This window comes from Gouania willdenowi, chromosome 9 (genome assembly GCF_900634775.1).
Source record: "Gouania willdenowi chromosome 9, fGouWil2.1, whole genome shotgun sequence".
NCBI lineage: Eukaryota > Metazoa > Chordata > Actinopteri > Blenniiformes > Gobiesocidae > Gouania > Gouania willdenowi.
The window spans coordinates 29,398,571-29,424,198 of record NC_041052.1 but is presented as its reverse complement, the minus strand read 5'-3'; the positions used below and the strand labels follow the sequence as shown (position 1 = coordinate 29,424,198).

At 40.0% G+C, this 25,628-nt stretch overlaps 1 protein-coding gene across 2 annotated transcripts in view; it reads left to right on the top strand.

The window, feature by feature from the left end:
- The first annotated feature begins 4,486 nt into the window (after window positions 1-4,486).
- Window positions 4,487-25,628, top strand: part of zdhhc8b (zDHHC palmitoyltransferase 8b) — a 71,354-nt gene continuing 50,212 nt past the window's right edge. Inside the window, exon 1 of one of the 2 annotated variants that reach the window (XM_028457515.1) lies at window positions 4,487-4,784. In XM_028457515.1, coding sequence (XP_028313316.1) covers window positions 4,681-4,784 — 104 coding nt within the window. In that variant the 5' untranslated portion in view covers window positions 4,487-4,680. The remainder of the gene's footprint in view (window positions 4,785-25,628) is intronic. The other variant, XM_028457516.1, reaches the window with a different exon arrangement.

The window sequence follows — 25,628 nt, the reverse complement described above, 5'->3', positions numbered from 1 at the left end:
CCACCACTAAGTGTGGAGTGAAAGAATAATGCCTTAATTCTGTAAAGCGACTTTGAGTGTCTATGATAAAGCGCTATATAAAACTAATGCATTATTATTATTAATAACCAATTAAACATATTATGGTTATGTATATATTATGTTATTTAGTAAATATAAGAGAAAAATGAACTTTAAATATTACAGACTCCATTTAAAGTAGAACACCTTTTTCAAATAGGATAAACTATAATATACTCACCACTGTCACATTACTGTCTGGGCCCTTTTGCAGACACTCGAATAAGAGTTCAGATAGGAAACATGGGCTCTGTCTTCCATGTGCGATTGACATTGCCATGATCTGGCCAGCATAGACATATCCATTGTCTTTCATTGCTGTTATCAAATGACATGACATCACATGAAGAATCCAAATGAATGTTTATGTTACAAACCACTAAACTGTTTTTTATTTGTTTTATAAATGAAAAGCTTCAATCACTGCTGAAGAGTCAATCAGTGTAATGATAAGAATATTTGGACTATGAATACCTTTGGAGTTGCATGTGAGAACTTTGGCATTGGGTGGACCCTCAAAGATGCCAATTTTGTCCTTGATTTCATGAAGACAGAGGCGGAAAAACTCCCGTGTAGGTCCTCCATTGTCTACTGCACCCTCAGATGCTCCATAGTCATCAGTGAACTTGACATCAACCTTCTTCTCTGGTGAAAAATTGGATCTACCCAGAGCTCTGGTTGCTCCATCCCACACATTTATTCTTATGATATTGAAGCATACCGTGCTGTCATTATTGACTTGAGAAGCAATCTGCTCCATTATACTTTCCAAATTTATCGTCAGGTCACTGAAATAAAAAAACAATAAAAAAAAAAAACAACAGAAGGTGAGTCACGGCATTTTCAAACAGTGGCAATCTGACAATCTCTTTCCTGACTGTAAACAAGACCATCATTCTACAAAGTTATTATTTTAAAATCCACTAACCATGAGAAATTAAATTAATTATATTTTGATAGCACTATGAGATGACTTTTGTTTTAATTTGCACTATATAAATAAATGTGAATTGCATTGAAAGTTGACTTAAGCGGCCTTTGAATGCAGGTGACTTTCATATAAGTTTCACTATTCAGTCTCAAAACCTAGGTTCACCATTTAGACACAATCCATTGTAGAGTTGAGTCACTAGTCCCTGCAGGTTGAAGCTAAGGTGAGAAAGACTTGGATAAGCTGAGCGGCAAAGGAAGGCAGCATAATATTACATAATTGAAAAGGTTAAAAATGATCTTTTAAACAGATTGGGAAGATGTGTGTGGTCCAAGATGTGTAGATGTGTGCAGCTTCACAGTAACCTATTACTTTATGTTTTGTTGTAATTACAAACCTGTCACTTGCACTAGACTGTAAGTTGAGGACTTTAGCAGAAACATCTTGTGTGTCGCCCTTGACACCAACGATTGGACCACTCAATGAAATACGGTTGCTGTCACTGGAGATGGCTGATATTTCACTGGACAATATCACACCCTCTTCAACAGCGATAACAGCAGGATTAGTGGACACTGCAATATTTTCAGCATGAATGGAAGGTCCAATACACCAGATCACCACCAGAAAAGGAAGACATATTAGTGGAGAGGGACTGGACCTCCACGGTGGACATGGTAGAGACGGTTTCTTTAGGAAAGTCAGGAGCACTACCAACTCCTGTCAGAATAAGAAAAAGAATACATTTACATTTAACTAGAAGTACTGACAACATATGACAGTGAATATCATAAACGTTGGACTTGCAGAGGTTTTTAAATTAAATAGATGTTTCTTGTACAAAATAAGAAAGCAAATTGAAATTTACGGAGACTCAGCTATAACTACTTTTGTGTAAACACAAAAGTACAAGACGAACATCATTTTGAGTTTTTTCAAAGATGCATGTAAATATAAATATTTACCACATTTCTCATTGTCTGATAAGCCTGCAAAATCTGAGCTATTTGTATGGCTTCTCACATCATCGGAAAATACCTGTAAAATGAATCAGATATTTAAGATAATCGCTGTGAATTCATTGTAACATACATTTGTATTCTGTGAGAGCATTCTATAAAAAACAGATTAACATCTAGTATTGCCATAGTAATAAATAACACCAGTTCTTTCTAAATACTTACAGAATCTTCATCCTCGTTGTCCTCTTTTAAAATGGCTTTGTCAGGTCTGACAAAAATTGACTTTTGATGAGACAGTTTTTTCACTAGCGCTCCACACAAAGTTTGAGTTGGGCTAAGAGATGGCTCAACAAGTCTGTTGTGGCAGGGTAGACTTCTGTTAAAGCTGCAGTACATTGATTTATCTTCATAGAATATTTGTGAAAATATTAACAATAAAATTGTATCCCAAAGTCTGAACAATATCCAAATTAGACTGTTAGAAACAAGCAGTAACAAAATAGTAACTAAATGTGTGAATTCATAAAAAACAGAGTAAACCATTTTATAATTTTGCTTTTAAAAAGACAAGTGTTATGACACTATTTGGACATTAAAGATACCTGCATCCTTCCACTATTTGTTGGAAGGCTGTCCTCATTTCCTGCATCACTTTGTTTGAGTCCCAGTCACAGGGAAATTCCAAGGCTGAGTTCACGTGCCCAGTTTCAAAAAGCCAAGCTTTGCTTTGCACGCCTTGGCACAAGTGCAACTTCATGGTCTGGCAGAAGAATCACCTCTGGTGAAATGTTGAGACGCAGGACGTCCACTTCTTAACTGTGACTGAAACCTAAAAAAACATTAAAGGAAATCAAATGATTATGTTATAGTGGGGACTGTTGTTTATATGCCATCTTTTACTATATAATAGTAGGTCACTACCCCATATTAAAAAAAAACTGTAGTGACAAGACCCAGAGATGACATTTAACAGCAAAGTACATACTTATCCCAGATTAAACTGACAAATGGAGCTGGACAATGACATTATAATAAACCACATTTCTGTAATTTAATTGGACCATTGTGGTTTATTTGTGCAAAAAGTCCAATGAATTGCCTAAACCAACCAATGATCATCTCTTCCACCTCTGTATTTTTCAATTACTGATTCATAATGATAACAACAAAACTTTAACTATACGGCATTTCAGATGCATTGCATCACAGCCTCCCATAGGGGTAATTCAAGGGGGAGCGACGGATGCATTGTGCACTGCACTGTCTAACTTCCAAAATACTTGAGCTAAACGCTTCAAACCTAGACTTTCCTCAACAGATATCGTAATCTTATGCAAATATAATTTGTGATTTAGTTTGTAAGTTAGAGCCATTATAGTTAGTATAGTATAAAAAACACATGATTTCTGCCTTTAAGGGATTTAACAAATGGAATAAAGTTGTCAAAAATCAGAAACCGTGTTCACTTAAAAGTATGACATTTGTGGAACAAACCAGCCTAGGTTTAGAGAGTCTAGCTCAAGTATTTTAGAAGTTAAACAGTGCAGTGTCAGAATGAGAACCAGAAACACGTCGACTGTCGCTAAACCTATCGGAGGCTGGAATCAGACACTTAACCTTTGTTTTAATCGGCATCTCACTCACCTTTTCTGTCTGGAACGATTCCGAGTAAATGGGCGAAAGTTGTCGACAGGGGCCTCTCGGGGACTTTCTAGAGAAGTGGTAGGAATATTTTCAAATGCGTTACCTGCGTCTCCCACGGCACATGGTCTACGATTAAACATTGCATTGACTTCTTCCTCCGTAGAGCGGTGTTCGACACGGTTAGTTCCAATATTCTGACCAGCACACGCACTAGCCAGCATTTTTTTAAATTGCAGACACAAGGTTTCGTGCAGCTTCACTCATTGTAAAATAAGATGTAAGTCCGTGAGGGAAAAAAATGACTACAAAGATGGCGTCCGGATTTTTCATATATATATGAAATATTAAGTATTTCATATATATATATATATATATATATATATATATATAGCAACTATACAGCTATAGTTATATACTATATAACTATGTATAGCAACTATATATATATATAGCAACTATACAGCTATAGTTATATACTATATAACTATGTATAGCAACTATATATATATATATATATATATATATATATATATATATATATATATATATATATATATATATATAGCAACTATACAGCTATAGTTATATACTATATAACTATGTATAGCAACTATATATATATATATATATATATATATATATATATATATATATATCAACTATACAGCTATAGTTATATACTATATATAGCAACTATATATGTATATATATATGTATATATATATATATATATATATAGTTGTTTTTTTAGTGTAGCAGGCTACTACCGTTAGATGTGCTCTATTTATATTATTTTTGCTGTACTTTGGTGATATAATGACACAAAACGTGTAATTTTCTGGTTTCCTGGCTTTGCTACCAGGCCCCACCTTTACTAGGGGACCTCAGCCTGTGGGTTGACGGGGTGTGATTTCCTGAGTGACTGTTCCAGTTGTTACTGCCTGTTAGGATTTGTGGAGCCAGAAAACGGGCTGGTAGTACCATTGGTACGCAGTGGTTCGGCCGAGCAGGCACATCGGATTATCTTGTTTCTACTGGAGATTCAAATCGGATTAAATAACTGAGGAAGGTGGAAATGAGAGAATGCTCACCAGCGGTAGAAAGAGATTCAAACCCAGCCAGTACGTACCAGTGTCCACTGCTGCAACACTCCTGGTGGGATCGACCACTTTATTTTTAGTTTTCACGTAAGTTTGTACGTTTTTCTCTCTATTCGTTGTGTGTAGATTCTATCTACCGCAGTTAGATGGAGCTCAGGGATTGGAGCAGTTTAGGGATGTGAATGAGTTTTTAGGAAAAACAGTGTGTGTGCGTGTGCGTGCGTGCGTGTGTGTGTGTGTGTGTGTGAACCCATGCTAGGGAAAGTTCTAAAAATACATGCACGTTTGAACGCGCTGTTAAGTTGATCCAGTCACATATACGGGTTTATTTTGAAGAAAATCCACACATGCTCGTTCCATTGTGGTTCAAATGTCCCACAGAAGCCAGCAGACCGCTTTACCCCTGCCCTGTGGGTCACTACCTAAGTTAACTTAGTTCACATGTGTCCTTCTCAAGGCCCGGGGGCCAAATGCAGCAGTGCTTCTCAAATGGGGGTACGCGGTGACACCGAAGGGGTACTTAAAAACTGTTTCTTTTTAAATGAAAGAAATTAACATCAAGAAATAACAACAAAACAGTATCTTGCGTCTTCAAATTCTTTAAAGTGGAAAATTAACAAATGAAAAAAATATCTGGTTTTATATTTTTTATTTATAAATGATCATCATAATAATGATGATGATGGAAATTATCTTGATTAGAACATGAACTGAAAATATAAGGGTAAGGTTTGGTCCCACACCAGGCGGGAGATGACCAGAAATGATTATATATATATAATCAGGAGGCACTAAATACTTTTTCTTTCCACTTATTTACAAAATTAGATATTTTATAATGTGTGTTATCAGTTATCACTCATTTATTCAATCATTACGCTCTGAGCAAAATGTTGTAGTCGGACAAAGGGGGTACTTTGATTCAGGAATAAGAGAAAGGGGGTACTTTGATTCAGGAATAAGAGAAAGGGGGTACTTTGATTCAGGAATAAGAGAAAGGGGGTACTTTGATTCAGGAATAAGAGAAAGGGGGTACTTTGATTCAGGAATAAGAGAAAGGGGGTACTTTGATTCAGGAATAAGACAAAGGGGGTACTTGCTTTAGAGCATCCAATTCGGCCCTAAAGAGAAATTAAAATGAATTATTATCTGACTGCATTTTATATCTCAAATAGTTCAAAGACTCTCTCTTAATGTTTCAATGGTCACAAAATCAATTACATTTAGAAGATCCTGCAGGTACTGATATATTATTTATTGTTTGGATGTTGTGGCCTTACATACTTTAAATATAATTTATATGTAGTAGTTCAAACTCGAGTACATTAATGTTGAAATTGCTCATTTTGCTGCCTAATCTGCGGCCCACTTGGGATGAAACTGCTCTGTATTTGGCTGACCCCCCTGGGTTAGTTAGTTAGTGAATATTCACTGTAGTTATCGTTGCATATCTCACTACACCTGTCCCTGTTACAGCCTGCTAATTAGAGCTAAACAGAGCCTGCTAATAGTGTAATAATTTTATAACATCATAGAGTGAGTCAGTCATGTAATAACACTATTAGAGCAAAATGATTTTAAGTTTTGGGCTCAGCATCTTGTTACATTATTGACCACCAGTCGTAACATATTGAGTTTTATTTTATTTAAATGATTACATTTCGGGCTCACTTACTGACTAAAGTTGTCCCAAACAATCATTTTTTTAAACGATTATTCTGGTGATTTTTTAATTTTTTTTTAATCGACTAATCTAATGATAACTTTTTTGATTAATCTTAAGGATGTCCTGATGCACCTTTTTCACTTCCGATATGATACCGATATTGCAGCCTTGCGTATTGGCTGATACCGATATTGATCCGATACAATATCAACACAAATCATACATACTTTTGTTCCTTATTTTGTAGTGTGGAATGTTAGAAAAGGCTTGATGAAGTGATGTTACTCAAACAGAGAGCGATAGTCAGCAATAGTAGGTTACTTTGTGTGAACCACAGTCACCTATGGATAGAAGTGCTGGAGCAGAAAGTTTTATTGGAGAGATTATATCGATGATTTTAGATGCAGTCCGATAAAATCTGATATTCGTTTTCTGGCTGATATCGGACTGATATCTGATATGAATATCTGATCGGGACACCACTAATTAATCTAACAATTAATTTTTTAGGAAATGATTATTTAACATCCATTGATCAATGCTACTGTTCATACAATAAGGATCTCAAACCATCTCTTGTTCACATTTCAATATTTATTCAACATTATTCAAAATAGCCTCCTGGGGTGTGCAAGGTCTCTGGTTTGTCTTTTGAAAGAAATCTTCACCACTGCTTTGTCTGTTATTGTAAAGAGGAAAAATAAAAAGTAGGTAATTCGTAAAATATGCCAATAAAATATATTTCATACATAATGTTCTCATGAAGGTGTACACATTTACAAATTAGTTGTTTCTTAAGTCATATATATATATATATATATATATATATATAAATTGCAATAATTCCCTTGTACTTTAATATTGGAATATATTGTATTGTATTGTGACCTATGTATCGGGATATGAATCGTATCGCCAGATGCCAGGCAATACACACCCTAATGTATAATGTATAATGCTCCATGAATGTTTTAGAAAAGAAGGGTATCAAATACAATAATCAACAACAATCAAAGGGTATGATCAGCTGAATCTGTACAAATGAACAGTATGAGTGAGTTCGTGAAACTAGGGTATGTTTGTGTTTCTAAGGTGAGTGTAATATGATGAGTCAGTGGACGGATGGACAGTTCTTATTTGTATAGGAACTTTGTTTGTCTGCCTTTCTGAGTGGCACATTTCTCAATGACTCTGGTGTTGAAATGGTGTTAGTTTTATAGCCAGAGCATTGTGGCAATCTTGTGCCAGTTAAGAAGCACCTCTGGTTCTGTTGTTGACATTGGTGTGGCGATGATGATGTTGAGAAGACACAGTTTCAGTAAAGGTGTCTTCAGGGTTAATCTCCATCAAAACCTGATACAGAGCCAGTGCACCACTGCAGCTCTGGAACTCCTCATTGCTGTAGATCAGGGACAGTGAGGGAAAGACTTCCACTGTTGTATCCAGTGCTGAATCTGGGAACTTCTTGTTGTGTTGTGGGAACAAGTCTCCTTGCAGCAGAGTGGCACTGACCAGGGGCCTCCTGTACAAAAGGTACGGCCTCCAGAAAACATGCGTACGTTAAAATCCACATCAAAATCTGGATGTAACAATACTGGAGTGAGCATGTACATGTGCTGTGTATCATGTCAAGTCCTGAGGTGGTGTACATACATTTCCACATAGTTGAGGCTTTAGATCCTAAGAATTAATTTGGCACACTACCAAAATAATACAATACATTCACACATGGACCTGTGAGCGTCTGATAACCTGTATCATTTACACATTTATTGTGAGTTAAAGTTTATTTTTTATCTGTCTAATGTGTGTCAGACACATGTTTTTCACTGCCTATCAAAGCTGTGTGCGCTGGTGTCTCCATGCAGGTGATCAGTCATCCACTGAGTAACACACTTTTACGTCTGAACACTTTGTTAAGGCTTTCAGTCCAGCATCATTTGCAGCCTCACACAATTGGCGTATTGTTAATGGACTTCACTTATAGAGGTTTTTATTCCCAAAGCGTTTTACACTGAGTCACATTTACCTGTTACACATTCACAACCTGTTTTATGATCAGATGAAGGACAGCGTGACCAACATTAAGACTGATGTGATTCTTTAGAATGTTCCGATTCTCTCCCAAAAAGAAGTGTTGTCTGTTATATTGCTCTGTCCCTGCTCATTATTGTTACTGTGGAACATATTTTGCAATTATTATTATTATTATTATTATTATTAGTAGTAGTAGTAGTAGTAGTAGTAGTAGGAGTAGTATTTTCCCTCTCTTCCTTAATCCAATTCCCACATTGCGAACTGTATGTGTCTAATTAATTAAAGTATCTTGACTGTTGAATCATCAACAGTACATGTTCATATTGATCTAATCTCTTCTTTCCTGTGTTGCTGGTGGTAAGAGTCGCAGCTTTTTCTGATCACGCTGAGGGGAATCCCGGTGCCGATCTCATTTCCATATGATTTACGTATGTAAATGGTGGCGTGGACAGGGAGGGGGCACATGTGACATTAGGGCCTGGATGGACCAAAATTTTCTTCTTCTCAACTCAGACAAGACTGAGGTCATTGTACTGGGCCCGCGACACCTTAGAGAAACCTATGCTAGCCTAACTGCCCTAGATGGCATTACTCTGGCACAAAGCACAACTGTTAGAAACCTTGGGGTTCTATTTGATCAGGATTTATCCTTCAACTCTCACATAAAACAAACTTCAAGAACTGCCTTCTTTCATCTCCGTAACATTGCTAAAATCAGATCTATCCTGTCTCAGGGCGACGCCGAAAAACTAGTCCATGCTTTTGTTACCTCTAGACTGGATTATTGTAATTCTCTTTTAGCAGGCTGCCCGAGCAAGTCGCTTAAGACACTTCAGCTGGTTCAAAATGCTGCAGCACGTGTACTGACTAAAACTAGGAGAAGAGATCACATTACTCCTGTATTAGCCTCTCTGCATTGGCTTCCCATAAAATATAGAATAGAATTCAAGATTCTTCTTCTCACTTATAAAGCCCTAAATGGACAGGCACCAGTCTATCTCAAGGAGCTTGTAGTGCCATACAATCCCCCCAGAACACTACGCTCTCAAAATGCTGGACTACTCGTTGTTCCATTCATCTCTAAAAGTAGTATAGGAGGAAGAGCTTTCAGTTATCAGGCCCCACTTCTCTGGAACCATCTACCAACCACGGTTCGGGGGGCAGACACCCTCTCTACCTTTAAGGTTAGGCTCAAAACATTCCTCTTTGATAAAGCTTTTAGTTAGGAACCAGCTCATAGCTCATAATTAAGATGCAATAGGCATAGACTGCCGGGGGGGGGGGGTCTGGCATGCTCGGTTGGAGAGAGGTTGGAGAGGGCGTTAAGAGAGAGGTCATTTAGGTTAGAGAGGGACCGGAGAGGGTCCCATTCCTCTTTCAAACACTCCCTCTATGTCTGCTTACTCCCTTGTGTGTTTGCTCCTGTACTCCTTCTGGCTTTTGTCTTGCAGGTCCGTGGGATCCTCAGTGTGGAGTTACAGAGACTCAGCGGCTCTGTCTCCACCCTTTCCTCTGCACACACCCAACACAGCATAACGTGGATGGCTGTTCATCATAGGAATGGGATCCACACAAGGTTCCTGCTGCTTAACAGAAGGTTTTCCTTGCCGCCATGATGAATTCATGTTGGGTGTGGGATACATATGTATGTGTATATACGTATATATGCATATGTGTGTATCCATAAAATGAAGAGTCCGTCCTTAAGACTGCTCTACTGTAAAGTGCCTTGAGATACCATTGGTTATGATTTGGCGCTATACAAATAAAGATTGATTGATTGATTGATTGATGTGCGCTCCCATACACACTGATTCGGAAGTTCAAAGGATAGTTGTGTGGATCCCGTCGTACCCAGAGATTCACACATCTGAATTTTCACGAGCGTACGCCTGTCTCTCGATTGAAACGTATACTTATTTCAAGTCTTTGTACACGAGGCCTCAGGTGTTTGGTGAAGGAAAACCTCTCCTTGGCAAGGCACATAATGGTGTCACATTCCTATGACCAGTCGTGTTGGACAGTAACGCGTTACTTGTAAGAATGCATCACTATGAGATTGGCCCCCATGCTGCTAGGGCAGGGCTCGAGACTGCGACTAAAATGGTCGCATATGCGAGTATATTTTCAATGTGTGCGAGTGAAAATTTTATCGAGTCACATCTGTGCAAGTGCGTACGGGTGACCTTATTTTGGACGAAGCTTCTGAGCACTTCGTCACGTCCCACAGAGTGCACCACTCTTTTGATTTGCAATTTACATGATCAATAAAAATCTAATTAAATCAAACATTATTCTATATAATTTAATACACTGTATTGTCTTCATTGAGAAGGTTATTTTTGGCTCCAGGAGGACTTTAATCCAGGTGTGATGAGGTTTGTTGCAGAAAAACTTAATCTTGTCACTAAAACCTGAAAACATTTTGCAAATATCTCAAGTCAATGTCAATCTTTACTTCATAAAAAACTACAGTACGCCAGTTAAGTTCCCCCCCATTAAAAAAAAGGTGCGAGCAAATTCTGTGCTACCGCTGGAATAGTTTGTGTAGAGCCCTGTGCTAGGAGGTAGTGGCTGTGTGTTGTTACAAATGAGCATAAAAAAGCCCTTGTTTTTATCTTCTGATTACAGAAAACAATGTTTTATGTTTTTTAAGCATCTTAAAATGTAATTTATTTCTGGATTATTACTTACCGACTGTACCTAACCATGTGTGTTTTGTTGGACACAATCATTAAAACAATGGTTTCAAAACTTGCATTTTATTTTTCAATATAAACATGCAACACTTAAAGTATAAAAGTGTATGGATCTGACAGCTGCGTTTAGGAAAAAATGATTAATAACTGCAATAATTATTATTATGCAATCCTTTCATTTACCGATGACATCCTTTAGGAAAGATATAGATTTACATCTGATGGACTGATCTACAGTCAGCGGATGAAGCCTGTTTCGGATGCTCTCCGTATTGCCATGCCAACGGATCAAGTCATTAATCATTCTATATACGCAGTGACGTGTAACGGAGCAGGTCCATCACTGACTGTGGGCAGCGTGCGGACACACACACACACACACACACACACACACACACACACACACACACACACACACACACACACACACACACACACACACACACACACACTCAGTGCTGAACAGACACTTCATTCACCAAACTTTTCCCTTCTGACGGTGGTTTTGAGTGCATACTTGAAATAACATAACCTCTCCTTCCTTCCCCAGTCATAGCACAACCAAGGGTGCACACTTGGAGGCTCTAGCATCGACGTCTACGTCCGTGTTGTAATAAAGTGAAACTGGTGGATCAAAGCGCTGTCTGTTTATCATCCAATAGATTCATATTGTATAATCACACGCTTTTATGCGTTAACAGTGTCAATAGCCAGCCTGTGTTGTTTTTAGTCTGAAATATGGATTTTAATTCTTCATATTTTTTAAAGAATGATTCCTCAATTGTTTGTGATTGGTCTGACACTGAAATTTCCACTCCTGTTACAAGAGCACGCATGTAATGTCTGAAATCAACTTGCTATAGTGAGCGTGTTGATATCCCGGTTCGTAGTACAGCTGCTCTCTGACGGATAATGTTTGGTTAGGTAAAGCCCTCTAAAAGAGTAAATCCAGGACATACTTATCCAGTTTTGTGGTACAGGCTCAAGATGATCAGTAAGACTGACTAAAGTCACATGTTTGCTTTTTGTATTCTTTGGTCTTCTTTTGCTGGACGTCATGCTTCTCTGTTCTTTAAGTTTTATTCCTCAGCAAATGGTTAAAGGGTAACAATCGGGCAAGTGACTGTTTTTGGTCATTTCCGCACACATTACACCACCACCAGTCCTGTGCCTAGGTCAGCTCAAGAACCATGTGGTCTTCACCGAGCCAATCAAGAGAGTTTACTCTACATCACAGATCACATGGTTGTGACATTCGACCAATCGGCAAAGACCTGGGAGGTCTCCAACTTTCTGTTTTTTCTGAAATCAGAAAAAGGTGTTCATGTGACTCAACTTACTTTGCCGTTATGATTGAAACATCTAAAGTAACCATGGTAAATTGATGAAACTCACACTTTTTTTAGTTGACTAGTGGTAGGTGAGGAAATATGTTTTGTTTGTGGACGACTTAGTGAAATGAGTACAATTACTGCAGGAAAAATGTAGGCGCCATTTTTGATCATATGTAATGAAACTTTGGTGTGACTGCTTTTGGATGTGATTTTTCTCATGGCAGCCAGTACTGACGAGGTGTCAGACTCACCAACAACCAGGACATTCCAGGCTCTAACTATACTGAACAAAAATATAAACTCAACACTTGTGTTTTTGCTCCCATTTTTCATGAGTTTAACTCAAAGATCTAAAACATTATCTATAAACACAAAATACCTATTTCTCACAAATGTTGTTCACAAATCAGTCTAAGTCTGTGTTAGTGAGCACATCTCCTTTGCAGAGATAATCCATCCCACCTCACAGGTGTGGCATATCAAGATGCTGATTAGACCGCATTATTATTGCACAGGTGTGCCTTAGGCTGGCCACAATAAAAGGCCACTCTAAAAATGTTCAGTTTAATCACAGCACAATGCCACAGATGTCGCAAGTTCTGAGGGAGCGTGCAATTGGCACCCTGACCGCAGGAATGTCCACCAGAGCGGTTGCTCGTGAATTTAATGTTCATTTCTCTACCATAAGCTGTCTCCAAAGGTGTTTAATAGAATTTGGCAGTACATCCAACCGGCCTCACAACTTCAGACCACGTGTAGCCACACCAGCCCAGGACCTCCACATCCAGTATGCTCACCTCCATGATCATCTGAGACCAGTCATCAGGACAGCTGCTGCAACATTTGGTTTGCATAACCAAAGAATTTCTGCACAAACTGTCAGAAACCGTCTCAGGGAAGCTCATCTGCATGCTCGTCGTCCTCATCGGGGTCACAACCTGACTGCAGTTTGTCGTAGTAACAGACTTGAGTGGAAAATGGTGTCTGGCACGTTGGAGAGGTGTTCTCTTCGTGGATGAATCCCGGTTTTCACTGTTCAGTGCAGATGGCAGACAGCGTGTGTGGGTGAGCTTTTTGCTGATGTCAGTGAAGTTGTGGATCGAGTGGCCCATGGTGGCGGCGGGGTTATGGTATGGGTGTATGTTATGGCCAACGAACACAGGTGCATTTTATTTTGATGGCATTTTGAATACACAGAGATACAGTGACGAGGTACAACGGTTGGTGGCGTAGTGGTTAGCACCTCCGCCTCACAGCAAGAAGATCCTGGGTGGACACTTGGGTCTTTTCTGTGTGAAGTTTGCATGTTCTCCTTGTGCTTACGTGGGTTTTCTCCGGGTACTCTAGCTCCCTCCCACAATCCAAAAACATGACTGTTAATCAATCAATATTTATTTATAAAAAAGTGCTTTTCATGCAAATAAATGCAGCTCAAAGTTATTTAACATAGTTAAAAATACACCCACCCCTTACAAGTTACAATAAGGACAGAATAAGGACAAAGGCACATGACTGGGTACAGAGGACCTAGGTAAGGAGACATCACAAGGAGCTGTCTGGACCAGGAGCAGGACACAGATCGTGGGCAGAGGGCACTGAGACAGAGCCCCCAGTCCAGCAAAACAGCAGAACCTATTCACCAGCACTGAGGGCCACGAGACAGCACCACTGCATCCCCGGCCCATCACAGCCACCAGTGCAGAGGGCTCCCTCTAAGAAAACACTGGAATAGTAATCCTAAAACATAATAAAACTATAAAAACAACATAAAAGAACAATCCTGAAACTATAAAAACAACATAAAATATAACAATCCTAAAACTATAAAAACAGCAAAAGACAACTAGAAAAACATGAAATATAACAATCCTAAAATGAATAAATAATTAGTTAATAGTTCATTTAAAGAGGTGGGTCTTGAGCCTGTTCTTAAAAATATGAACGTTCTCCAGCAGACTGTTCCACAGATGGGGGCTGTAAAACTGGAACAACGCCGCACTGTGAGTGCGTGTCCTGACTTTTGGGATTATCAAAAGGCTAGCACCAGGGGACCTCAGGGCCTGAGAAGGTTCAAAGGGTAAAAGTAGTTCTGAAAGATAAGAAGGCCAAAGATCAGTAAGAGAACTTTAAAATCAATCCTGAAACACACGGGGAGCCAATGCAGCTTTTTTAAAATAGGTGTGTTCCGCCTTTGTCAGGACACGTGCTGCTAAATTCTGTAATAATTGTAAATGTGAAATACTCTTTTTGGAAAGCCCAGAAAGCAGGGCATTACAGTAGTCAATTCGACTAGTGATAAAAGCATGCATTAGCGTCTCCGTGTTGGCCTGAGAGAGAATGTTAAGTAGCTGGAATCTCTAAATTGCCTGTAGGGGTCAGTGTTTGTCTTTTGTGTGTTGCTCTGTGAGGGACCGGAGCTCTGTCCAGGGCGAACCTGAACAAATCTACCTCTGTTGGAAATTCCAATGTAATAATAAAATAATATTTTAATAAATGACACCATATTTAAAGGTCCCATGTCATGCTATTTTTCACTCATCTCCATTTGTTTTAAGAACCCCCAAAAACAGTATTTGAGGTTTATTTTCACAAACTCGCCTGTTTTCCATAGCTTTAGCCTCTGAAAAGTCACTTTCTGAGCAACTCTACACAAACAGGCTGATTTGCATCCTACTTATGCATATTCATGAGGGGGCATGTCTATAGACGGGACACTGACTTCCTCCTCCCTGCACGGTAATGTAGGGCCAGAGGAAGGCCCGCCCTCCTCCCACCCACTCCATAGCTGAGCTCATGCTGCTTTATAAACACGAGACAGAGCATAGGGGCGGGGCGTTCTCCGGTACATACATAAACTGTAGAAAATACATACATAGCACAGCGCGAAGGACACTGTGGGTGTGTCTGTTTACATGTCAATCATGGCAGAGAGCTTCCTGGAGGCGCGGCTTCTTCAGCTCAGTGCCGCGTCAAATTCATCATCAAAGTGGGAACGCGTCATCGAACTGGAGTGAGGTGTTGTAAGAAAGGAGCAAATCACCCTCTAACTAACGATTTAGGAAATCAATGAAAAAAGCACTTTGGGCATGTGTATGATGTTTAAAGCTCAGAAAAGTTGATTTAGCGTAACATGGGCCCTTTAAATAAACAAAATGTGCACCGCAACATTGAGGTAGACAGCAAAATCACATTTTCAGTCAGTGCCACAAAGAAGATTTAAATAAATCACTGCAGAACTACAGGTTTTGAGCCTGTTTTAACAGCAGGAACATTTTGGTTACTCAGCTACTCAGAGTTCAACATGTTTACAAAGGACATCGGCTGGGTGAATGGCGCCTGGTAGTCTTGTGGAGGTGGCTGGAACTGATAAAGGCTCAAACATACGCGGGTGGACCCCCGCAAAGCCTTAAGGGTGCTTGGGATACAAAGGTGGCCTAGCCTGTGAACCTGCAAATTGAGAATGGCCAGCCTGCTGTGCTTCCTGTGCATCATAAATGATGTTAGTTATTTCTTTTAAGCCTAAATTGTAGTGCTCTGTCCTTTACGTTTCTCAACTCTGAAGCTACCCGTAGAGTAGATGCTGCTAATCTCAATGCTGTGCTCAGGTTTGGTTTTAGGTTTGTGCACACTTGGTCTTTTGACAGGGTACCCTGTGGACTCTGTGACATGGGAACTGTTTGAGGTGTTTTCCTCTTCCTGCGTCACTGAAACTGGACTAGTGTCCGAAGAACTAAAGAATTCTGGATCAATTCCCATACTGGACTTTTCATCGTCTCCCTCCTCTGTTGCACGTGAATCCACCGACTCTGTGTCAACCTGTGGGAAACAGCACAGAAAGCCGACAGAGCGGAAGTGAATACACAGAAGGGAAGATTTTGTCAGTGCAGTTTAGGTCAGATACTAATTTCACACTATTATCACTAGGTCTGACCAAGTTAGAATCAAATTATCATTGTTATTCATTAACTTTGTGGCTTTATTTGACTAATAACATGTCACGGAAAATTTGCGGTTGACCTCATTTGGAGACATGATTTATTGCTCTGGTTGAGTGATGGAGTCCAGGCGAGGCATTGATGATTTTATAAAAAAAGGTTTATTATAAAACTAAATAAAAAGGAGTACAAAGATGGACAAAATTAGTGACCGCCCCGGGCGGACGTCCGATGATCGAGTGGCACAGTTCTAACTCATCACGTATATTCCCCCTCAGTCCCCCTCCCTCCTCCCCCCAGGAGATAAAGAGGACAGGATGGAGGTGAAAGAAAAGGGTGAAAAGAGACAGTTTCTTCTTTAGGTCAAAACAACCAGTTCTCTGGTATCTCCTGATTGTCGTGAGTGTTGGAGGTGTGTGCGTGTATGGTGTTTGTGTGTATGAATGGATGTGTATTGGGTGTGTATGTGTGACTATGTGAGTGTGTATAGGCATGTGAGTGTGTGATGCCTCTGTGTCTGAGGGATAAGATGTGTTTTTGGAAGCTGACCTCGAGAAGAGAGCAGAAAACATGAGACAGCAGGAATGAAAAGTCTCAACTTAAAGCCTTAAAAAGAATAAGGTCTATGAGTAAATATGTTAATAAACATAACTAACAATTTTGCCCTGACAAACATTTTAAGTGATAATTTCCTTGGACTTTGACTTTGTTTCCTCACAAATATGGTGCATGTGTGTATGTATGTATGTATTTATGCTACTTGGTTATGAACTAACTCTTAGGGGCAGATTCATTAAGATGTGAGATGAAGGGTGGTAAACCAGGTGGGTCCCTAATTCCTTTTGTGGCACTCATAGGCTGTTTCTCGCTCCTTGCACGTTGGAGGCTAGATCCATTCCACACATATCTTCCAGCCACAAACGGATGTAATTTCTACATATTACTCCGCGACAGAGCTTGCGCTCTGGACGGAACTGCTTGGGACAAGTAACAGGAGTGCACAACACCGGTTTTAGTTGATCGCAAAAACACACAGACCCTTATCAGGTATGTAGGTCCCGATATCTTCCATGTTAAGGAATCATTTAATCAACCAATAAAAATTGAATCCACTGAAAGTGAGATAATGTGATGAAACACCCTCATCATGAAGGGGCCATTCATTCCTTGCCTCGCACCCCTCCCACTCCAGAGCTAAACACGTGTCGAATCGGCCACCTGCAACACCGACTAAATTGCCAAAAAAAAATATGCAACTGATCATGCACTCCTAAATACAGAGCCGAGCCGTTCCCGCTTAACTTTAGGGTCTGTGAAGCTACACCAGTTTCTGGTGAAGCGATACAAACAGGGAGGGAGGGGCTAAGCAGCCTCCGTCAGCGTCACCTGCTCAGAATGTTTACCAGTAATTTGAACAACGCCTCATCAGTGCTACAGAAGATCTGTGGGAACAGGTTGTGTGTTATTGTGGACGTGACTGATTCTATTGTAGAGTCTGGAACATCAAACGTTGATCATAACTTGATACCTTCAAATATTCTGGCCCCTAGTGGTGAAATTACTGATGCATCTTGTGTCTATTCTAATCATCTGGAATAATGTCATCAAGACAATTTAAATTAGGTTATTTTAATTTAAGTTGATCAAAACTTAGTAAACCTGCTCAGATTCAGTAAACCATTGATACCTGAGGGGAAATTGGGTGATGTTAATGCTGCTCTCATTCATACATCTTTATATTACATAGTGTATGATTATAAATAATTAAAAAGGAGCAGTAAGAATAATCCATGTCAGTACAATCTATAGCTATCTTATATAATAAATAAAATATTTATTTAAAAAAAAAATAACAATAAAAAAATAATAAAGTGGAAAACAGAATTTGGAAAATAAAATGGAATTTGGAAAATGAAATAAAATGGAATTTGGAAAATAAAATAAATGTATTTTATAGTGCCCTATGTAAGTCCTGTTAATGTTACAATTGCACAATTGAAATACAGTTATTTCACCCTGCGATGAATGTGCACTGCAGCTGAGAACAAAGCAAAAGCAGTGGAGAAAGAAATAGTGGCTGGTAAAAGGCACATGGATCAATAAAGAAAGCTTGATAGGCTTGTCCAGACCAAAAGAGGAAAGAAACAAGGCAAATGATGGAAACTGTTAAAAGGACTATAAAACCAGGAGCTCAGCAGCAGTGGTGTTAAGTAACAAAGTGAAAAACAGTACAAATGTGAAGTACTTTTGCTTTAACATCACATTTATTCATATACAGTGGTGTGAAAAAGTGTTTGCCCCCTTCCTGATCTCTTAGTTTTTTGCATGTTTTCCACACTTAAATGTTTCAGATCATCAAATAAATGTAAACATTAGTCAAAGATAACACAAGTAAGCACAAAATGCAGTTTTTAAATAAGGGGGTTTAAAAAATGATTAATAAAAAAATCCAAAGCTTCATGGCCCTGTGTGAAAAAGTGTTTGCCCCCTAAACCTAATAACTGGTTGGGCCACCCTTAGCAGCAACTACTGCAATCAAGCATTTGCGATAACTGGCAATGAGTCTTTTACAACGCTGTGGAGGAATTTTGGGCCACTCCTCTTTGTAGAATTCTTGTAATTCAGCCACATTGGAGAGTTTTGAATTTTGAGCATGAACTGCCTTTTTAATAGGATTGAGGTCAGGACTTTGACTAGGCCACTCCAAAGTCTTCATTTTGTTTTTCTTCAGCCATTCAGAGGTGGACTTTCTGGTGTGTTTTGGATCATTGTCCTGCTGTAGAACCCAAGTTCGCTTCAGATTGAGGTCACGATCATCAACATTCTCCTTCAGGATTTTTTGGTAGACAGCAGAATTCATGCTTTCATTTATCACAGCAATTCTTCCAAGTCCTGAAGCAGCAAAACAGCACTAGACCATCACATTGCCACCACCATATTTTACTGTTGATATGATGTTCTTCTTCTGAAATGCGGTGTTACCTTTACACTAGATGTAATGGGACACAAACCTTCCAAAAAGGTCAACTTTTGTCTCGTCAGCCCACAGAAAATTTTCCCAAAAGTCTTGGGGATGATCAAGATGTTTTCTGGCCAAAATCAATCAATCAATCAATCTTTATTTGTATAGTGCCAAATCATAACCAATGGTATCTCAAGGCACTTTACAGTAGAGCAGTCTTAAGGACGGACTCTTCATTTTATGGATACACACATATGCATATATACGTATATACACATACATATGTATCCCACACCCAACATGAATTCATCATGGCGGCAAGGAAAACCTTCTGTTAAGCAGCAGGAACCTTGTGTGGATCCCATTCCCATGATGAAAAGCCATCCACGTTATGCTGTGTTGGGTGTGTGCAGAGGAAAGGGTGGAGACAGAGCCGCTGAGACTCTGTAACTCCACACTAAGGATCCCACGGACCTGCAAGACAAAAGCCAGAAGGAGTACAGGAGCAAACACACAAGGGAAGAAGCAGACATAGAGGGAGTGTTTGAGAGAGGAATGGGACCCTCTCCGGTCCCTCTCTAGCCTAAATGACCTCTCTCTTAATGCCCTCTCCAACCTCTCTCCAACCGAGCATGCCAGACCCCCCCCCCCGGCAGTCTATGCCTATTGCATCTTAATTATGAGCTATGAGCTGGTTCCTAACTAAAAGCTTTACCAAAGAGGAATGTTTTGAGCCTAACCTTAAAGGTAGAGAGGGTGTCTGCCCCCCGAACCGTGGTTGGTAGATGGTTCCAGAGAAGTGGGGCCTGATAACTGAAAGCTCTTCCTCCTATACTACTTTTAGAGACAAATGGAACAACGAGTAGTCCAGCATTTTGAGAGTGTAGTTTTCTGGGGGGATTGTATGGCACGACAAGCTCCTTGAGATAGGCTGGTGCCTGTCCATTTAGGGCTTTATAAGTGAGAAGAAGAATCTTGAATTCTATTCTATATTTTATGGGAAGCCAATGCAGAGAGGCTAATACAGGAGTAATGTGATCTCTTCTCCTAGTTTTAGTCAGTACACGTGCTGCAGCATTTTGAACCAGCTGAAGTGTCTTAAGCGACTTGCTCGGGCAGCCTGCTAAAAGAGAATTACAATAATCCAGTCTAGAGGTAACAAAAGCATGGACTAGTTTTTCGGCGTCGCCCTGAGACAGGATAGATCTGATTTTAGCAATGTTACGAAGATGAAAAAAGGTTTGTTTGTTTTATGTGAGAGTTGAAAAATAAATCCTGATCAAATAGAACCCCAAGGTTTCTAACAGTTGTGCTTTGTGCCAGAGTAATGCCATCTAGGGCAGTTGAGCTAGCATAGGTTTCTCTAAGGTGTTGTGGGCCCAGTACAATGACCTCAGTCTTGTCTGAGTTAAGAAGAAAATTTTGGTCCATCCAGGCCCTAATGTCCTTTAGACAGGCCTCAAGTTTAGATAGCTGATTTGTCTCACCTGGCTTCATTGATACATACAGTTGGGTATCATCAGCATAGCAGTGAAAGTTAACAGAGTATTTTCTCATAACATTACCAAGGGGGATTATATAGATACAGAAGAGGATTGGACCTAGCACAGAGCCCTGAGGAACCCCGTAGCTTACTTTAGTGTACACAGAAGACCTATTATTCACGTGTACAAACTTATACCTATCAGATAGGTAGGACTTAAACCAGTTTAGGGCAGTCCCTGTGATTCCAAGTAATTCCTCTAATCTCTCTAGTAGTATATAGTGATCTATAGTGTCAAAAGCTGCACTAAGATCTAATAAAACCAGCACTGAGAGTCGTCCTTCATCTGAAGCCCAGAGTAGATCATTAGTTACTTTAACTAAAGCAGTCTCTGTGCTGTGTTGAGCTCTAAAACCTGACTGGAAGTCCTCGAACAGGCTGTTGTTTTGAAGGAAGTCACAGAGCTGAGCCGCCACAACTTTCTCAAGAATCTTTGAAATAAAAGGAAGATTAGATATAGGCCTGTAGTTTGCTAAAGTGCTGGAATCAAGAGTAGGTTTTTTGAGAAGGGGTTTGATTACAGCTACTTTAAAGGACTGTGGCACGTAGCCTATTGATAGGGATATATTTATTGTCTCCAACAAAGATGGGCAGACTAGGGGAATAACTTCTTTAAACAGCTTAGTTGGGATCGGATCTGAAAGGCAGGTCGATGGTTTGGAGGATGAAATAATAGAGTTAAGTTCCTGAAGTCCTATATGTGTGAAACAGTTTAGGTTAGGCCTATTTACATTTAATGGTACAGCAGGCCCAGGTGAAGGCAGGGAGTGGCTAATTTTATCTCTAATCTTATGAATTTTATCGTTAAAAAATGTCATAAAGTCCTCACAGCTGAGGGCTAGAGTAATCATGGGCTCAATAGAGCTCTGACTTTGTGTTAGCCTGGCTACAGTGCTGAAAAGGTACCACAGATTATTTTTATTTTCTTCAATTAGTGAGGAGTAGTATGTAGATCGACTATGTCTTAAGGCTATCATGTATTTACTATGGCTTTCTCGCCAGAGTATTCGTGACTCCTCTGTTTTATTGGAGCGCCACATTCTCTCTAATTTACGGGTTGTTTGTTTGAGTGTGCGAGTTTCAGAGCTAAACCACGGAGCTTTCCTCTGACGTTTAATAGTTTTTTCCCTCAATGGGGCAATTGAGTCCAAGGTGGATTTTAGTAGACTAACAGAGCTATCGACAAACAGATCCAGTTGAGAGGGGTTATAATTAATATCAGTTATTTATTGGATGGTGCACTGCGTTTAAGGCAGCAGGAATGGCCTCTTTAAATTTAGCCACAGCACTATTGGACAGATTTCTACTCGTAACTATTTTATTGCTGTAGGAAGATGAGATGAGTTATTATCAATGGGTTATATAACTGAGAATATTAATTATGATTATTAATATTACTTCAAATTTGCGGGGTGCCACTCCTTTTAACAGGAGAAATATGTCTAAGTTTTTAGACTAAACTCATCAATGTGAAACCAGGGAAAAGTGAATTCTACCAGACATCTACACCATCATCACAGCTTTAATGAATCAGAGGAATCAAAGATTATGTTTAACCTTTTATTCAAAAGTCAACAATTAACACAGTCAAAATATCAATTGAAATGGGATAATTAAATCATGATAAAATGCATTTCTAGGCTAATAAAAGTGAGGATTATACGTAATAAAGTGAAATCACTAATCTAGAAGGATGCTAATCTACCAAATATTGAATAAAAATGCAGGATACATATTCAATAATAAAATCATAAAATCAAAGAATAAAATAAAGAGAGCTCATAACAAAGAGAGGAGGACGGACAAGGGGGAGACGAACAAACATGAATGAGATGTACTGTGTGTGTAGCATGTTGTTAATGCGTGTAAGTTTGTAGTTATGGAAATATGTATGTGATCTATTGTAGATGAAAGTTGCTGATGAGAGTTCATTCTTGTACCTTGAAGATGTCAGGGTTGGACCTGGAGGTGCTGTTTGAGCAATGCAGCAGGACGTGCCACCGTTGGTTCTGTTTCGGTTCAACAGAGTGTAGCCCCTTCAGCCGATCCGGGCGGTTAGGCCTTCGCAGCTGGCTTAGAGAATGGCTCTTGGCTAACCCCAACGGGTCGCGGGCCGGGCTTCCTTTCGGCTGTTACGCACGTCACTAGATGCTGTATTCGTCCGAACCAAGCAGCTGTGGTTTCCAAAATCTAACTGTTTCAACTAAAAATAAAATGAAATAAATGAAAAGACTGGAAACATGAGGGAACACGTGTGAGCATGAACGCCCGCGTCCAAAACTGTAGTTTCTGGTCGCGCGTCTTTTTTTAAAGGACGTTTGGCGACGCCTTTTGGAGGAGGCGTCTGGGTGGATCCTTCTGTGATCATGTCGGTGATTGGTCAATGTCTCTGCTTTCAGCTTGTGGGTGTGTCTTGGGTGTGTGTGAGTGTGAGACAGAGACAGACGACAAGGGATGATTCTAAACATAAAAGAATGCCTAATAATTAATTCCACATATTTCAAAACATCTTTTCAACATCATATCCTGAAATATCATGTATTACGAAAGAGTTTGATACCAAACACGACTAGGAAATAGCCTCGAATCACTTTAGGAACTAATTAATGCATTTTACCTGTAATTACTCATAACATAAATGTCAAAAATCATGTTATGCCTCCTCTTAACTATACGGTCGCAGTAAATACCTCAAACTAACTTTTGTGATGTTTTTCTGGTAATTTTAAGCACTTTTAAATGATAAACACTTTAAAATAGCATTCTGTTGGTTATTGTCTTGCATGAAACGAGTGTGATTGAACAGGCAATATTTGTAATTCCAATTTCTGGAGAAATCATTACACAACAATGTTTTCATTTGTAATTTTTCAGTCAAACACATGTTCGTTGTTCTCATTTCTAACTTTTCAAACATAATACAATTTCTTTGTTCTCCTTTCTTCACTAGGAGACCTCTCAGTGAAGGTCTGGTAAGCGTCTTCCTGTGATATCTCACCACAGGGGGTCAAAGGGCATTGGGACCGTTCTTTGAACTTATAGCATCCCACAGTATCTGTTTTAAAAAGGGGGAGAAGAGGGATGTTCTTCTTTGATCATAAATGTCGCAGGGAGGTAATATAAGGGAAAACTGTCCTTGGATTCTCTGGTCCTTTTGTTTGGCCGGAAGGGGAGTCGTAAAAGACGGGTTCATACTGAGTACTTCACATAGCTGGTTCAGTCTTAGCGGCTCCGGTAAGAAGTTCAAAGACCACATAGTGGGGTTAGTCCTGCATCTCAGAGTTACGGGGGCAGTTGTGTGTAAACAGTTCGATGATAACACAAAGACAGGCTCCTTGGTTCATTCCTGCTGGCAAAGGGGGAAGATTTATGCTTGAGGTGCTTTTGTTCCCTACATAATCCCCCTGTTGATAAGGTTTCAATGCTTTGAAGCTCTTATCAAATAGTTCTTTTGGGGAACAAAAGAGGGAACAAACCTTCAAGTTGAGGAAAACGGGAAACAGGTAAAGGTGTGTTGAGGTCCTCACACGACCTGACGAAAGTTCAGGAGCGACAAAAGTCCAACGTCCTTGTTGGAAATTGGAGGTGTTTCCCCCTGTAGGGTAGGGAAATCACTCTCACCTTGACGTTGAGATGAGCAACATTGCCAGGAAGTCAATACTGGAGGCAACGCTGGGATGTTGAAGCTAGAGCCCCTGGTGGTTGAGGCTGGAGCCCCGGAGGTTGAAGACTGGAGCCCCTGAAGGTTGAAGACTGGAGCCCCGGAGGTTTGAGGCTGGAGCCCCGGAGGTTGACACCTGGAGCCCCTGGGAGTTGAAGACTGAAGCCCTTGGTGGCTGGCGTTGGGGCATTGCCTGGTGTTGATGCCTGTGGACCATGGAGGTAGGAGTTGGCCGACCATGGAGTCGATTCTGAGGTGCCGCTTGGCAGTGGGCACCCGTAGACCAGGAGGCAGACTAGGTGTGTGTACTATATGTTGCTATGTGTCCCTCAACGATGCTCGGTGCGAACATGTAATTTGGGATCAGCAGGATGGGGTAACATAAAAGTGTACACATAACACATAGACAGCGTGGTATCGGTCAGTTACTCCTGGTGCACATCAATAAGACAAAGACAAAGCATGCAGGGTATAAAAGAATCAAATCTAAACACACAAAAGTAAGTCCCTAAGGGAGCTTAAACTAAATGAGAGAAAAAGAAGAGCTTTCTTTTGCTCTAACTAAATTTGGCCTGTGCCTATATAATGAGACGAGTTGTGGTCTCGGTAGCAGGGTGTTAGATATGCTAATGTTTGGGGTCTGATCAATGGGATGGCTGATTGGAAGTTTACGGATCAACCAGCACGGTTAAGTCCTGACCCTCGGGTGTGTCCTCGGTGGGACCAGATAGCGTAGTGGATTCTAGTTCCTAGGTCTGAGTTTATGTCGTCCTTGAGGTGGTAGATGTTATTGAACGTGACGACTGGTAGGTTAATTAGGAATGCTATCTCTCGGCTCGTAGGGTTTATTCAGCTCGCGGTTGATGGCTTGTCTGTTGATTTTGGTGTTCTGTATAGCTTAATTTGGTTTCGGTGGACCCATTTGAGCTTTGGTTCGGTTTTTGTGCTCGGAATCTTTATTTGGTACACCACTGGAGACAGTTTATCGGTGACCAGGTAGGGTCCTGTCCATTTAGGAAGAAATTTTATTTATTTATTTATTTTTTTCAGTTTGGTTGCATGATGATTGGTTTTGCCGGCGGGCGGAGCAAAGC